Source organism: Elgaria multicarinata, chromosome 12, assembly GCF_023053635.1.
Source record: "Elgaria multicarinata webbii isolate HBS135686 ecotype San Diego chromosome 12, rElgMul1.1.pri, whole genome shotgun sequence".
Classification (NCBI taxonomy): domain Eukaryota; kingdom Metazoa; phylum Chordata; class Lepidosauria; order Squamata; family Anguidae; genus Elgaria; species Elgaria multicarinata.
The window spans coordinates 10190484-10208306 of NC_086182.1; the positions used below are offsets into that span (position 1 = coordinate 10190484).

General features: G+C 45.0%; 1 protein-coding gene across 3 annotated transcripts in view; it reads left to right on the forward strand.

Moving 5' to 3' along the window:
* BMP1 (bone morphogenetic protein 1) overlaps positions 1–14323 on the forward strand; it is a 169120-nt gene extending 154797 nt beyond the window's left edge. The window contains exons 17-21 of one of the 3 annotated variants that reach the window (XM_063139360.1): positions 4810–4935; positions 6213–6340; positions 9636–9849; positions 11795–12045; positions 14103–14323. In XM_063139360.1, the coding sequence (XP_062995430.1) occupies positions 4810–4935; positions 6213–6340; positions 9636–9849; positions 11795–12045; positions 14103–14237 (854 nt within the window). In that variant the 3' untranslated portion in view covers positions 14238–14323. Of the gene's footprint in view, positions 1–3525; positions 3968–4809; positions 4936–6212; positions 6381–9635; positions 9850–11794; positions 12046–14102 lie in introns of those variants that run through there. The other 2 variants (XM_063139361.1, XM_063139362.1) reach the window with 2 other exon arrangements.
* Positions 14324–17823: the final 3500 nt, after the last annotated feature.

Sequence of the window (17823 nt, forward strand, 5' to 3'; positions counted from 1 at the left end):
GCCTCAGGAGTACATTTGTGTGCTTCAGTGGTTTGGGATCTGCATGTCATGTGTGTCTCTGTGTGTGACCGATCTTGCACTAGGGGTGTAGCTGAGGTTCTGTGTCAGGGGTAGTAGCTGCATATCAGTGCCATTTCATGATCAAAGTATCCATTAGTCCTTCTGGGATACAGCGAGTTAAAGAATTCCAATATATTCTGTGCTGAAGGGATGGTAGTTCAGGTAAGATAGGGTGACCCTATGAAAAGGAGGACCGGGCTCCTGTATCTTTAACAGTTGCATAGAAAAGGGAATTTCAGCAGGTGTCATTTGTATATATGGAGAACCTGGTGAAATTCCCTCTTCATCACAACAGTTAAAGCTGCAGGTGCCCTGCCCTCTTTTAAATCTGGTCACTCTAGTAGAATCATAGAATAGTAGAGGGGCCCATAAGGCCATCGAGTCCAACCCCCTGCTCAATGCAGGAATCCACCCTAAATCATGAATGCCTCTAGTGTGGGAGAACCCACAACCTCCCTAGGTAACTGGTTCCATTGTCATACTGCTCTAACAGTCAGGAAGTTTTTCCTGATGTCCAGCCGGAATCTGTCTTCCTGTAACTTGAGCCTGTTATTCCATGTCCTGCACTCTGGGAGGATCGAGAAGAGATCCTGGCCCTCCTCTGTGTGACAACCTTTTAAGTACGTATTTGAAGAGTTCTATCATGTCTCCCCTCAGTCTTCTCTTCTCCAGGCTAAACATGCCCAGTTCTTTCAGTCTCTCTTCATAGGGCTTTGTTTCCAGACCCCTGATCATCCTGGTTGCCCTCTTCTGAACACGCTCCAGCTTGTCTGCGTCCTTCTTGAATTGTGGAGCCCAGAACTGGACGCAATAATCTAGATGAGGCCTAACCAGGGCTGAATAGAGAGGAACCAGTACCTCACGAGATTTGGAAGCTATACTTCTACTAATGCAGCCCAAAATAGCATTTGCCTTTTTTGCAGCCATGTCGCACTGTTGGCTCATATTCAGTTTGTGATCTACAACAATTCCAAGATCCTTCTCGTTTTTAGTATAGCTCCTGCAACTTTAACTGATGTGAAGAGGGGATTTCACCAGGTTCTCCATATATACAAATGACACCTGCTGAAATTCCCTTTTCTATGCAACTGTTAAAGATACAGGAGTCCTGTCCTCCTTTTCATATGGTCACCCTAGGTAAGAGAGCCATTGGGCCATTAGGGAGTAATTAGCACATATGCTGTTTTCCTGGTGCAGTTTGAGATTCCTCCTGGGTGGAAGTTGACACTTCCAGGTCTGCTTATGAAAAAGTGACTTCCTCCTTAAAGAGGAACATCGGATCTTCTTGCTGGGAAGGTTCCCTGCCAGCCAATACACCCATTAATAATATACAGCTCACACCAGAATGCATATTTTAGTATTATGGGAAAGGGACATTTTTCTCCCTCTCCCATAATACTAAAACCCGGGATCCTGCCATGAAGCTGATTGGTGAGAAATTCAGGACAGATAAAAGTACTTCTTCATGCAGCACATAGTTAAACTATGGAATTCATAGAATCATAGAATAGCAGAGTTGGAAAGGGCCTACAAGACCATCGAGTCCAACCCCCTGCTCAATGCAGGAATCCACTCTAAAGCATCCCCGACAGATGCTTGTCCAGCTGCCTCTTGAAGGCCTCTAGTGTGGGAGAGCCCACAACCTCCCTAGGTAACTGATTCCATTGTTGCACTGCTCTAACAGTCAGGAAGTTTTTCCTGATGTCCAGCTAGAATCTGGCTTCCTTTAACTTGAGCCCGTTATTCTGTGTCCTGCACTCTGGGAGGATCGAGAAGAGATCCTGGACCTCCTCTGTGTGACAACCTTTTAAGTATTTGAAGAGTGCTATCATGTCTCCCCTCAATCTTCTCTTTTCCAGGCTAAACATGCCCAGTTCTTTCAGTCTCTCTTCATAGGGCTTTGTTTCCAGACCCCTGATCATCCTGGTTGCCCTCCTCTGAACATGCTCCAGCTTGTCTGCGTCCTTCTTGAATTGTGGAGCCCAGAACTGGACGCAATACTCTAGATGAGGCCTAACCAGGGCCGAATAGAGAGGAACCAGTACCTCACGTGATTTGGAAGCTATACTTCTATACTTCTATTAATGCAGCCCAAAATAGCATTTGCCTTTCTTGCAGCCATATCGCACTGTTGGCTCATATTCAGCTTGCAATCTACAACAATTCCAAGATCCTTCTCGTTTGTAGTATTGCTGAGCCAAGTATCCCCCATCTTCACTACCAGAAGATGTGACAATGGCCACCAATTTGGATGGATTTAAAAGGGGGTTGGATAAATTCTTGTAAGAGAAGGCTATCAATGGCTAGGTGCAACTTCCACTATCAGAGGCAGTACGCCTGTATACACTAGTTGCTGGGGAACATGGGCAGGAGGGTGCTTTTGCGTCATGTCCTGCTTGTGGATTGCTGGTCGACAGCTGGTTGCCACTGTGTAGACAGAGTGATGGACTAGATGGACCTTGGTCTGATCCAGCAGGGCTCTTATTCCGATTGGACACCCACCCAAAAAGAGCAGAGTGGGAAGCTCACTGTGTATGTTCCAGGCAAAACAAAGGTGCAGGTGCTTTTAAAGAGCAGGGTCCAAGGCCTTTGCCCAGACGTTAGGTAGGTGAGTGAGCTGGCTCCCAAGAGGTGTGTCCTTAGCTGTAAGTCTGGGGCTACAGTTTCACCAGGACTCCCAGCCGCTGGGCTGCTGAACTGGCAAAGACAGAACAGCTGCTTAAATATTAGTGCAGACGTTGGACCTTCCTGCCCCATCCTCAGGTCCTTCTTTGGTCCTGCCATTTCGGAATCCCATTGCAACTGCACTTATAAGTTGGAAGGGGCCTCCAGGTGAGCACTCCCTCCCCTGGGCTGCTTCTGCCTGAGCCTCCTGGATTTGGTCCAAAGCTTTTGAAGTCCCAGTTCCCTTCACGTTGTTAGGCTCAGTCTTGGGTGTTGACAGTTCCGTGAGCTGCTCAATGCACAGGTGCATTCTGGGACTTCTGTCAGTCTGACAGGGGCAAGGTCCTATTCATCTTCTAAGAAGGTCTCTTGGGGAGTTGAGTAACATCCTTCCCAGGTCTCCCAACCCCTGTCTCTGCCCTAAACAGTTAATTGGATCCATACCAGGTTGTCTTGATTGACCAGCCATCAGCTGAAACTTGACTGGAAGTGTTAGAATTGTGGTTTCTCTTGGATCAGATGCTAAGTTCCCCTCTGGCTTCTAGAGTTTAATGCGACTTCTTCATGCAATCTCTCTCCTATAACTGTGTTCTTTCTATATCTTAGCTTCTTTTTAATATGGCTGTTTCTGATATGTACTGTAAGAGTATGGCCTCTCTCACTGCATGCCTCTCCATCTAATTATTTAAAAATAACTTTATATTTCTCTTCCCCACCCCCACCCCCCTTGTCCTTGCATGACAACATGAACTCATTTTCTCTTGTTGTTTTTTCTCCGTCTCTTTCCCTCTCTCATTTCAGGAAAGAAACAGCTACCAAAAATGCGTCCCCCGGGCTTGAAGTTCCGCCTGAAGAAGCGCACACAAACCCCACACTGAACTTGGCTACCATTGTCTTTGTTTCTCAGGAACTCCACAGCACCTCTAAAGGAACCAGTCCACCCGTCTTCCTCCTATCCCCCAGGACAAGGAGAATCTCCTCTCCTTTGTTCTATCCTAAGCTTGGAGCTTTTGCCATCAAGAGAACAGCCCTGTTCATCTTACCCACTCACCCACCCTAACAGATCTCCCAAAGTCCTTACTTGACTGAACTGATTGCTGGTGTTTTCTATTTTGAATTCCCTATTGTTTTAGATTCCCCTGGTTTGTCATTGACCAGCTGACTTTGTTTTGCATTTTTATTGTGTCTGTGACATTTTCTGTTAAGTAAAGAGGGACAACCATGTCCTGGTCTCTTTCCTGCATCTCCTTGTTGTCCATGTGTCTGTTTTCTCCTCATTCATCTGTTCAGTAAGCAGGTAATGGTTATGCCCATTCTGTATGTGCTGTGTGGCCTTTAGCTGTATGTAGAGGTAGCATCGGCTAGAATGACGGGCACAGCTTGACTTTCCTCTTGCACCATCACTCTTGCTATCCATGTCGTTGAATCCTGTTTTATGCTAATGAGAGACAGATCCCGAGATGGGCTTCTGAATTTGGATGCTGCCGAGAGTGAGATGACAGTAGCGCGTTGCTTTGGTAGCTGTCTTTTGCATGGAGACGTAAGGTGTTCTGAGAACAGATTTAGAAGGTGCAGGAGTGGAATGGCCCCCGACCTAAGCATAGCCTTTGCCTTCGTAATATAACCCAAGGGAGAGGCAAGCAGTGGTACAAAAAGGCTAGTTTATATTATCAGCTGAATCAAGTGGGGAAACAACATGTCAGGGACAAGGCTAGGCTCTTCCTCCCCCTTGACATGCTACTTTACTATGTGCAGGGAATTTGTAAAGGGAGGGGGAGCATTTAAACCTCCACCATCTGTTACAGTTCAGGAAAAGCTATTTACCATTTGATTCTGCTGATTGCATAAACCGGCCCAAAGTTTATTCTCCCGAGTGCAGAAGGGGACTCAACGCATGTGGTAAGACACTGATTTTAAGAAGGCCTTCATCTTGCAGAAATCATGCCATGGGCCCACTTAACACGGGGAGAAACTTCCCAGTCTCCAAATTACTCAGCCAATCCAGACGTCCCTTTGTCGCTTGCAATGCTAACCAAGTTGTTCAGTAGGGGGCAGCCTGCTAAGCAAATGACGCTTCTTTCCTAGACAAAGACGAATGTACGAAGGATAACGGTGGATGCCAACACGAGTGCCTGAACACTTTCGGCAGCTACGAGTGCCAGTGCCGGAGTGGCTTTGTGCTGCATGACAACATGCATGACTGCAAAGAAGGTGGGTCCTCTGGCTTTCTTGGTTATAAAAACTCCCCATATCCCATGGGGATCTCCAAATACCAATGCTGTAACCCTTTCCTGAAAAATTCACATAAGAACGTAAGACCATCTATGTTGGATCAGACCAAGGGCCCATCTAGTCCAGCATTCTGTTCACCCAATGGCCTACCAGCTGTCCACCAGGGACCCACGAGCAGGAGACGGTGCAACAGCACCCTCTCACTCATGTTCCCCAGCAACTGGTGTGCATAGGCTCACTGCCTCTAATACTGGAGGTAGCATGTAGCCATCAGGACTACTAGCCATGGATAGTCTTTTCCTCCAAGAATTTGTCTAATCTGTCATGACTCTCCCACCACTCAGCTTCATGGGATAACCCCATTGGGTTCTAGTATTATGGGAGAAGGAGAAAGATGTCTCCTTATCCACATTCTCCACACCATGCATAATTTTGTACAGCTCTATGAGCATTGAAAACTGTTCAGTTTAAGCAATGCAAGATAAACATCCTCCACCTATATGGTATATACCAAGTATACACCTGCATGCTTAGTATGCAGAGGCTCCCAGGTTTGATCTTGGGTATCTTCGCTTAAAAAGTACAGGTAATAATACCTAAAACCCTGGAGAAACCCTGTCCATCGGAGTAGACAAAACCAATCTAGGTGGACTAGTGTTACAAGGCAGCCTCCAATTTTCCTTAAAAGTAGGTGTGTCTATATGGTATGGAAATCTGTGGGGTGAGTTTGTTTTTTGAAAAAGTCTCTAATGGAGTGTACTAATCCCCAAATCCTGGTAAAGTGATTGTATGCATCCTATTCTCCATTTCCCCCTGAAGAGCTACAGTAGTCTCTCATACTAAAAAAACCTGTGTAACTAATTTCATCTGAAAACAACTGAAGGGCTGGACTTGGGGGCTTCTCTACACTGAGCTTTTATCCTGCGACCGTGATTGGTTACTCTCGGAAGTTTTCAGGTCCTTTACATGACATCATCAACCTCCAGGGCCTCTTCTGTGTTTTGTGACCATTTCCATGGCTTTATTTTTAACAGTGGTGGGGGGGATGCACTATTTTAAAATGGCAGTTTGAATCCCTCCAAGTAACAGTTACATATTAACCACGGCTTTACCATATTCTGAACCAAGGAAAACAGCTTCCTATGTATCTTGCTGACAGCTCTGTGGTGATCTTATGTTTGATGGATACAGTAAAGAGAGGTAGGATGGGTTTAGAAAAAGAAGGCTTCTGTTTTACTAAGCCTTACTTCTTACAGCTGGCTGTGATCACAAGATGACATTCATCAACGCAACCATCACCAGCCCAAATTGGCCTGATAAATACCCGAGCAAGAAGGAATGCACCTGGGCAATCACAACTACGCCAGGACACCGTGTCAAACTGGTAATATGCCAAAGAGAAGATGATTAGAAAAAAAATAAGTGTATGTATCAGATTAACAAGAGTTCCAAACTGTATTTAGACTAAGAGTTCTCCAATCTCACCCACACCCCTGATGGACTTTTATGCCAGAATTTGTATGGGGGGATGGAGAGCTGTTTGCTGACCATAAAAGAATAAAAACATAACTAATAGAAGAGGCCAAGTCCCAATTTACGCATTACCTGAACAGCATGGTTGCCACTATCTCTTGTTCTCAAGCACGACTTTGATGATACATAAAGCTTCTGTCCCATATGGTTTAAGTATGACAGTGACACCCAAGAGTTGCAAACTTGATAGAAACCATGCAGCGTTCCCTACTATAAGGGACAGACCTGGTTCACAAATAACGACAACCCAGACTATGGGTTGATTCTTCTTCGTGGTCTCTGTGCATCACACATATGGACTCTGCGCCTGCGCAGGGCCAGCTTCGGAAACTTCTCTAGCTGAAAGTCATTTAGGTGGGAACCCCTCCCCCACCGTCCACTGAGCATGCTCAGGGGTTCCCGCCTAATCCCCTCAGTTCTCTTCAACCGCCTGTAGGGTCAACAGCTTGTGGAGACTTCTCATGTGTGGTATACTTTACCTCAGCTGAAAATATTCTATTTTCCTTCTTGTCTTTTCTCTCCAGTTTTCTAATCTTTTCTATTTAGTTATATTATATATATATATATATATATATATATATTTTAAAAAAAGAATTCGTTTGTTGTTAGTTAGCCTTGTGGCTTATGGCAACATCAAGGCCTCTTCAAGAAGTGCCCCATTTGCGGGCTGAAGATCACGCTAACCGACGGACATTCCCTTTGTTTGCTTTGCTTGGGGGACACACATTGTGGAATCTTGTGTGTTTTGTCTAAAATTCTCGAGGCAAGCGAGAAAAAACCGATCAGACCGCCTTTGGGCGTTGTTCTGAAAAAAGGCGTTGGAGGCAGTGGAGGTACCGAGAGGATCTCGACGCTCCAAATCTCCTATTATAATGGAGTCTATGCCCTAACCTCCTCCTGCGCGGAGTGAAGCCTTATCGGTTCCCCCTTCCTCCTCTCAGCCGCATCAACAAAGGCGGCAAAGATTTCTAAGAGAGTGAGAGAGCATTCTGGGGCTGACAACCCCAGAAAGAAAAGAGCAAACTTAAGACGAAAAATGGGAAGAAAAAAACTGTTGAAACCGACTTTGTTGGTACCGAGGAGCCCGGTACCAAGCACTTCGGTACCGAGGCATCCGACAGGGCACAGGAGCCTGATGTCGAGCCTTTCATTGCAAAGGTCTCCTCCGGAACCGATAAGCCCGATACCGAGGCTATCGCTACCGAGACCATTTTCGATACCGAGATGGGCGACACCATCCGCACCACCGGTATCAAATTCTCTGCCCCAGGCAGGGCACGGTATCGGCTCACCGATACTTTCTCCGCTGCAGATCATCACGGTACCGACAGACGATCCCAGCGTAAGAGCATCGATTTCAGAAGGTGAAATTAGAGGTTCCTCCCTGGATAATACCGTACCTGATCGGGGTCCCAGTTCCCCTCGGTACCGAGAGGAACCACAGCCCATCAATACCGACGGACGTCGTTACCGACAAGTGCCCCAGCTAACGCCGGTCGATACCAAAGGCTATCGATACCAACACACGCCTCACCAGCAACCGCCAGTCGATACCGAAGGCTATCGATACTGACATATGCCTCCTTAAAGATACGACCGGGGTCGTTCACCGGCTTTAGCTCATTCAGGTCCTCAATATATGACCTATGACGAGCGACATCTGTCCCCTCCAAGAATGTGGGACTATTACGTTGATTGGCAACCTCCCTAGTATCCTCCGTATTATTACGAGGATTGGAGACACAGAAGGCACCAAGATTACTATTATCAGTATCCGTAGGAACGGCAACACGAGCCGTACCCGCGTTTCCGCCAACCACCCTCCAAAGCGATCTTCCCTCCATCCCTCCCAGAGGATGTCTTGGCCATGCCACCGCCGCCTCTACCATCTGTACCGAGGCGCGCTCCGCAACCAACGCAAACCGCAGTACCAACCGCTTCGGTACCATCGGAAGCATTGCAAACATTGCCTACATCAGACATGGGACTGGATGTTCCATCGGAGGAGGATTAGACTTTTGCCAGTCACTACCATCTGGACATCAGAGCGCGTAGAGACTGTGCTTTTGGGCGTGCCGTCTTATCGGCAATCCGTTGAATTTTCATCCATCACCTGACACCACCCACTTCCGGGTAGTTAGCTTGTTATTCACCCATATGTGTGATGCACAGAGACCATGAAGAAGAAAGACAGGTTGCTTGCCTGTAACTGTAGTTCTTCGAGTGGTCATCTGTGCAGTCACACAACCCTCCCACCGTCCCCACTATGGTGTCATTTTTTGATCACCTGGTGGTTCACCTCAGTGAGACTGTTTAGGTGGTTTCAAGAACTGAGGGGATTAGGCGGGAACCCCTGAGCATGCTCAGTGGACGGTGGGGGAGGGGTTCCTGCCTAAAAGACTTCAGCTAGAGAAGTTTCCGAAGCTGGCCCTGCGCAGGCGCAGAGCCCATATGTGTGACTGCACAGATGACCACTTGAAGAACTAGAGTTACAGGTAAGCAACCTGTCTAAATGGATTGCCATTGAATTGTGGGTTGTTGTTGAATCATGGGATGTCATTACATGTGAGATGAGGAATCACACAGAGTTCACAACCCAACAACAAGCTATGGGTTCTCTTCCTGGGTTGTGCATGGAAAACAACGTATAGTTAAACCATAGTGCAGGGTTTGCACCTCGCAACAACCCTCAGTTCATCAACAACCCATGATTCAACCACCCATACTCAGGGTTGTCTTTATGTGCAAACCAGGCCTTTATGTTCCTTGAACAGTGTAGGAACAACTACAAAACCGCAGCTATCAATAAGACCTCCATGTGACTTGGCTCAAAACATGCTCCTTGGTGGAAAACGGAGTGTACCTTCCCAAATGCACCTATGTTTTGCTGTTTCTAAGTGAACTTTTGAAGCTCGTTGGGATTTAGCAGCTGGTGTCCTTAGGGCCAAATCTGCCCTTGTGGGGATACGATCTGGCTTTCCAATTGAAAACTTAAGTTACAAGACGGTAAGTAGTTAGGACACAATAGCTCTGGCCGTGGAACCAGCCAGACATTTCATTTCAGTGGCTCATCAGTAAAATAATTTGCTGATAAACATAATGTGTAACATCTCCTACCATCCTTGTAAACACATTTTCTTTTTCAGACTGTCAGGGAGCTGGATATTGAAAGCCACCAAGAATGCACTTACGACCACCTGGAAGTTTACAATGGAAAAGATGCCAAAGCTCCTGTCCTGGGCCGATTCTGTGGGTCTAAGGAGCCAGACCCTGTTATCTCTTCCAGCAACAGGATGTTCCTCAGGTTCTTCTCTGATAACTCTGTCCAAAAAAAAGGCTTTGAGGCAACCTACACATCAGGTAACATTCCACTTTGGTTCATTGCTCTTCCTTGGCAGCCATAAACCAGAGTAGCAGACTTTATAAAAGAAGCTGATGCATCAGGTGTTACTATCACCATAGCTCATGCAATCGGTGCATTAAGATTGTCTCCAAAACAATAGAACAATTCTAAATGGCAAAAGTAATCACAGGCCAAGACATACACAGGGCTCCGAGCTGGTCCTGCGTCTCCTTTGAAGGAGAAATCAAACATCTGTTATGTAAAGAACTCTTATCATCTGAGTGGGATTGAGGCTAGAATGGAGAGAGCATCAGTCTGGAAATCCACCCATGAATCTTTGGTAGATGTCTAGACAAAAAAAAAACCCTTTGGGAATTCATCTTAATGGGAAATTTGACTAAAAAATTGAGATCGGAAAATGACTTTTATTCCAGTTGACATAAATTTCTTGCATGACATAGAAGGGAATTTCAACCCCAAATATATTTGGAAAGAGTACTAGGTAACATTTGACAGCATGTAGAAATGAGGTTTCTCTACACAGAATAGGCCGTAAAAATCTTGGTATGATCAGTTGCATTACTTGTTTGATTGTGGTTTGATTGTGTTGTTGTACTGTATGTTAAAACTCAATAATAAAAAAGGACTGACATCCTTCACCTTTCCCCCAGCTTCTCTGTGCTCCTTCACACATTTACAGTGTAAAATGGATATACATTAAAGGTTTAATATTCACCCACTTTCCCTTAGTAATGTCAGAGGCGGTGGCTAAACACATTTATTTCACAGCGTGTGTATTATTATTATTATTATTATTATTATTATTATTATTATTATTATATTTATTTGTATCCCACCTTTTGCCCAATGCTGGGCCTCAAGGCAGCCTTACAAAGTTTAAAATATACATGTGGGGGGGGGGGAACAAAACCATAAACATTTAAAATACACAACAAAATTATAAGACATTAACAAAGATGGAGGGGCAGACTATTCTCCAAAGGCCTGCTGGAACAAAAAAGTTTTAGCCTGCTTCCGAAAGCCCATCAAGGAGGAAGCCAGCCTAGCTTCCCCGGGAAGAGAGTTCCAAAGCACTGGAGCAGCCACCTAGAAGGCCCTCTCCCATGTTCCCACCAAGCGTGCCTGTGAAGAAGGTGGGACTGAAAGAAGGGCTTCTCCAGAAGATCTCAAAGCACGGGCAGGCTCATAAGGGAGAATACGTTCTTTCAGATAACCTGCACCTGAACCATATAGGGCTTTATGGGTCATCCTTGGCATCGTCAGTTAAAGGGATCAGGTAGAAAGAGATGGGGAAAACTTCTGCCTAAGAACTTTGAGAACTGCTGCCAGTCAGAGCAGACACTAATACCTTTTCTACACAAGGTATTATTGCACGCTCGTCATTCCCTACTCATGGTTGTCCATGGGGTCTTTAAATGATGTGATGACCCTGCTGTTTCACTTCAATTTTTAAAGAGCACTTTCAGCTAGTATTTTTAGAGCAGGGCAAATGTGGTATTATTTCTGAAAGTGAAAGAAAATGCTTTTTTCACTTGTGTATTTGTGCCATTCCAATAGATCACAGTGACGCCTAGAGATTATGCAGCAGAAAGGCAGCAAAGGAAACGTTTCTCATGTAGGGCTCAGATCTCAATTTTGTGATGAAACCAAAAGTAGAATCAGCACATTGTAACTGCTTTGATGGTCAAATAGCCTGACCTAGTGAGCGTAAGGCAGGGCTTCCTATGCTCCCTGTTGTTGTTTTTCTTCTCTGCAAGTCCAACCAAGGGATGGCTATAGCGAAATCTAGCTCTTTAGAAGGGGGTAAAGGATTCCAGTACTGCTTGCTAGCAATTGGCTCACCTGTGCTGCTTCACCCACCGCACAAAAAGACAAGCTTGGTTCTGAGCGGGCTGCCTTCCTTTTGGAAAGACCAAAGATCCCATTGTGTCTCATTTCCAGAATGCGGAGGCCTGATGCTAGCGGAAGTGAAAACCAAGGATCTCTATTCGCATGCCCAATTTGGAGATAACAACTACCCGGAGGCCTCAGAATGTGAATGGGTGATTGTGGCTGAGGAAGGCTATGGGGTGGAACTCATCTTCCAGACCTTCGAGATTGAGGAGGAGGCCGACTGTGGCTACGACTACATGGAGCTGTTCGATGGCTACGATGGGACGGCCCCACGCTTTGGACGCTATTGTGGCTCTGGGGTAAGCCACTCCCCATCGTTCTGCAATCACTGCAGGAAACACACCGACAATAGCATAAACCGGGTCTTTCCGAAGCGATCGGTGCAGAAGGCATCGTTTCCCCTGGTCCTTGGTGATCTATTGGGCCGTGGTGAAATTGACCGCGGTGACTGGGGCGTGCTCTCCAGAACTTCGGCAAATGCAGCTATAGAATTTGGCCTGGAGTCCGCCTGTAATACTGTAGCGTGTTCATATTCTGTGTGTTTGCATGAACACAGTAGAGTGTTTAGAAACTTGGTTTTCGTATAAACAGGTGGGGAAAGGGAGGGAACCTGGCGACATTTCTAGTTGCCACTGCAGAATAGAGTTTACAAACACATGAACATTTTCTACTGAAATGCAGAAGCAAGTAGCACCTAGTAATTTGGGGGTGGATGGGGGAGTTGGTCTTCTTTCTTTTCTGACTGTACTGCCATCCCACCTGTGCCTCATTCCCCATCCCAGCCCTTGCCCAAATCTCTCGATTCTGAAAAAACACTAGGATGCAATCTGAGAAGAAGAAAAAAAACAGTGGAGCCTAGTGGCTCTGATGTCAGTTGTCCAAAGTGCTCTGCTCTTGGGATAGCGCCTTCAGACTTTTGACTGAGGCCTAATCTACACCAAGCAGGATATTGCACTATGAAAGCAGTATGTTAAAGGCAGGAGCCACACGACTGCTTTATGGTGGTATTGAAATGCACTGATAACTGTTGAGGCCCATTGACACAGACCATATACCGCTTTCATGGTGCTATATCCTGCTTGGTGTGGCTCCTGCCTCTTATATACCACTTTCATACCGCTTTCATTGTGCAATATCCTGCTTGGTGTAGATTAGGCCTGAAACCCAGAGCAGATTTACAGCCCCACTGACATCAGAGCCACCAGCCTCCACTGGAAAAAAAGCAGAAACCTATGAATATCATTGCAGCCTAGCTAGGTGTTATGCAGGCAAAATCCAGAGAAAGTTAAGTGTGCTTTAAGTCCCATTGGAACAGCAACATTGTCATCTCAAAACGTTAAGACTTCTATTCCCAGGCATTTGATGGCATATGATGAGCTGTTTAATGCATCTGTTGAATTACTTATGGTTGTCTGATGTTTTAGTTGTTTTAAATTTTGTATGTTTTAATTTTGTTGTAAGTGATCTTGAGTCTCTTTTAAGAAAGGCTTCTAAGAAATAATAAAATCACCATCATCAGTAATAACAACTGGTGACATAATTAAGCTTTTAATTCTCATGATTTTCAATGTGATCTAAACACCTAGGTTTCCCTGGATTGCTCAAAAGGTCTATATATCAATAGCCTGAATACTGTGCTGCATCATGGTATTGTCTCATGGACAGTTCACTTAAAGACATCAAATAATGTAGCAACAACAGGGTTTATCTTTCCTCTTAGAAACATACATACTTCTTTATTATTTTACATTTTTATTCTGCCCTTCCTCCAAGAACCTTAGGGTAGAATACATGATTCTCCTCCATCCCTCACAATAACCCTGTGAAATCAATTAAGGTGAGAGATGGTGACTGACCCAGGGTCGCCCTGAGTGGAGGTTTGAACTCTTTCACTGCTACACCATACTTGTTCCACATACCTTTAATACAAATCATTTTGGGAGAATGTATAAGGCAACACCTGAATGTAGCTGGAATGGCAAAATGGAAATGCCAGCAGTATTTAAAGGACTAATTTATTTGCAATACTCCCTCCAGTTCACTTTAAGTGGGGAGGTTCAGGACAAAAGCAAAGGCAGGTAGGGGGGGAGGAACCAGGAGCCCTTCCCCTTTCTCCTGGGTACACTGCTGTATGTGGACGCTACTACCATCAATCCCTTTGGCTTCGGATGCAAATTTACTGTCACGGGTGGCTTGCCTAATTCCGAGCTTCTTTGGTACACATTTTGGATTTGGGGGCACAGATGAGTCACAACCATGCCTATGCTAAAGAAGGTAGGATCTTGTGTCTTAGGTTTGGAAGGAATCATATTCCCCCACCCCCAAATTGATCTTACATGCTCTTTCTCTTGGCTAGCCTCCAGAAGAGGTCTATTCCGCTGGCGACTCGGTGATGGTAAGATTCCACTCAGATGACAGCATCAACAAGAAGGGTTTCCACCTACGGTATACCAGCACCAAATTCCAGGACACGCTGCACATGCGGAAGTGATGCCCAGCTGCCTAACCCCCTACAACGGAGAACAGGCCTTCCATGACTGGAGGGTCAAGTCCCTGCTGTTTGCGAAAAAAGAAAAAGACACCCATGGAGAAAATTCAGATAGACTGGAAGGAGAAAAATACACAGTACACCTCAGAGTGTGAAACACTCACACAAAAATAAAGGTGCTGCCAGCCATTCCTATGGACTAGGCTGCGGGGGGAGTGGGGGGGGGGGAGTCCTTTCATTTAAAACAAATGTCAATTTCTGTGCCTCTTTTGTTTCTTGAGCAGAGTGTCTACAGGACTAACCACTTCACAGTTTCCATTTACCAGTTTGGTGTGTTTTTTTTAAAAAAAATTGTCTACACTGCTCCCCACCCCACAATCCTGGAGGTTTAAGATCATGCTGGGAAATCCAACCTATGGCAGACATTTTCCTTTATAAACTCCATAAAGCAGGTTTGCCAGCACAGAGGTCTGAATATACAAACCCAATGCAGTGGAGAGACTGCAGTGCTTGCAGAAGCTGTCTTATCTGTTGTAACGATGTAATAAACACACTTTCTTGTACTTCTAAAGAGATGCCCATCAGCCTCTTTAAAGCTTTACCATTTGTGAGGTTGATTTTTTTCTATTTCCAAGAAAAATGTAACTTGAAAGATTTCTTGCTCCTTCATCAATTTTTATTTTATTTTTAAATTAAAATTTGAATTGGAACAAAAGCAAAACTTGCAGTTCCCACTTTTGAGGTCCAGATTTAAAATAAGAGGAAAGTGCTATAGCAAGGATTCTGAAATCTACATTATTTCTGATGGTTGAACAGTGATTTTCCTGGATTCCTCTTTGCTTTCCGTTTCTGGGCAACTCTGTCTTTTAGAGAGCCTTTTCGCCAATTCTTACTCCTAACCATTCCAGCAGCACACAGCTTTGGGATGACTTCTATGGTTCTTTCCAGTGATCTCCTCTCCTCTGGTTTCCCGTTCACAGTTCCTGCCATTCACATGAACCTAAGAAGAGCCCTGCTGGATCAGATCAAGGGTCCATCTAACCCAGAACTCTGTTTATACAGTGGCCAAGCAGCTGTTGGCCAGGAACTCACAAGGAGGACATGGTTGCAACAGCACCCTGATGCCCATGTTCCCCAGCAACTGGTGTAGATCATCTTACTGCCTCTGAAACTGGAGGCAGCACAGAGCCATCTGGACTAGTATCCATTGATAGGCTTCTTGCTTCCTCTAGTAGTGATGTGTATGATGCTTTTTCAGCCTGCACTATGAGCTTTATAAACCCTATGGCATTCATTGTCTAGATATTAGGGTTGCATCATTAATTCTGGGTGGATTAATCCACGAATCACTTTTAGATTACTATAAATGAATTTCCTTGGTGCAGTTAATATTCAGAATACTCTACAGTCCTTGATCACAATTGTAGAAGCCATATATTTGGGCTGGAGGTGTTTTGAAAGTTTTTGCTGCAATTTGACTTTGAAATAGGAAAGATACTTGTTTGTTCTCCTGAGTGAACAGCAGCAGCAAAAATATTCAAAATACCCCCTGCTGCTGTGCATCACCCTAAACAGCCAAATGGACCAGTAAAACAGAAGTAGACTAGTAAAAGAGAAGGGCCTCATCTCAGTCATTAAGTCCTCAGGAAAGAGGGACTTTTTCCAAACCCACCAAATACGGTCATGACCCTGTAAAGATTTTAAACTGGGTCTCCCAACTTCTGGATCACATTAGGGTCACATTTTTTGCTCAGTTATTCTTGGGAAATGTTACATGTGTATGGCATTAGAGAGAGCAGCAGATGTAAATAACAATGGCTACTTTCAGCAAGGAGGGACAGCATGCTAAAATTCTTAGCTCGCACACGCCACTTATTCCAGCTGAGCGCACACATATCCCAAACCCTGGAGCTGGCCTAAACCATGAAATAAATTTGGCTCTGACCAAGGGTGCTATTAGATGGATGGCTCCAAGTTCTACTAAGCAAAAGACTTTGTGCAGCTATTCCCTTTTCTCCTTCTTAACTGGTTTCTTGTGGAAAAGAAAAAGATGAAGCAAACATCTGGGGAAAATACAGGAGGGTTACTCAAGTGAGAGGCCAGGACATATGGACCCTTCATAGAATTCCATCAATGAGGCAGGACGATTTACACAAGGAAAGCCTTACCTGGAAGCTCCCCAAGTGGTCCAGCACTCAACTCCCAACACATTGGCTCAAGTTGTAGCTGCAGTTAACACATTCAAGGCAAATTTGCTCATATATTCATTCATCTGTAGCAATGCTGCAAGAGGAAAATTATTAACATTTGAATGTAGTAAATGAGAGAAAGAAAAGTTTTAACAATTGTACAAAATATGGGGTGCCTGTCATTTGTTGCCCTCCTGACTCATCCTTGAAGGAAACAACTGCTGCTCCATCACCCATGGAGAGCGTGCTTGGGAGTAAAGGGTGTTTAATTCTGAACACACTAACAGGTTTATTAATGCCATGGAGATTAGTTCCTTGCTGCTCCTCTTGTAAAAAAAAGAAAGAATAAAAAATAAATGAACAGGTGCTCCCGTCCTCTCAGATTGTGTTAGTGTAGAATTAGATATTTCCGTTTAAGGAATGAAAATGGCAAGATCACCAAATATGCAACCTGCCTAAATTGCTTCCTGGTGCTTGAACTAGAAACATTAAGGGAAGAGATATCTGCTTTTACAGGGAACATTATTCTTTATTACTTTTTTTAAAAAATAATAATAATCCTAGCCTTCCTCCAGAGAGCTCTGGGTACTACATATGGTTCTTTCCCTCTTCCATTTAATCCCTACTACAGCCATGTGTGATAGGTTAGGGTATAGGACAAGAACTGGCCCATGAGTCTTGGGGCTGAGCACAGATAATGAGCCCAGGTTTTCTGTCTTTAGTCCAACACTCTCCCGGATTTTTGGGTCGTTGGGGACTTTGGGAATTTTCAGAATAGTGGTTGCTCTCTCAGAATGGCTGCCCTGATGAGCATGGCCAGTCACAAAACACTCCTGTCACATAAGGCAAGCTAGTGAAATTGAGAGAAAAGTAACTTGTCCAAGGACCTACATGCTAGGGAAAGGTGGGGACCTGACTTCCAAAACACAAAATTACCCTTGAACACAAATAAAGATGCTGCTGTGGGGGCAGCCCTTCATTTTGCAGCATGTCAGCCTCGCTATATATATCAGGAGAGGCAGGGAGCCTGGCAGGTGCAAAGAGACGTCTCTACAAGCACACTGGCAACCACAGGCACCACACTGGAGAACCCAGCACTCAGCAAACTGGCTGTTTCCCACATTTTAGGGCTGGTCAGACAGGGAGGAAGTTATAGCACCTAACATCTGTCTGGGAGCAAGTGGTTCCGGATCCCTGCTCCTGTCTCCTAAGCAAAATAGCTGTAATATCACTAAAGAGCTGACTGGGGCTATACATACGCAGTCCTGGCTGGTCAACTGGGCCAGGAACTCTACACACACCCAAACCATGGAGGCCGCGTCCTAAAAACCAATATATGGGATTTCACTCAAGGGATTACTAAGGAAGTGAAATTGGAATGGAAGGGCAGTGTGGAGAAC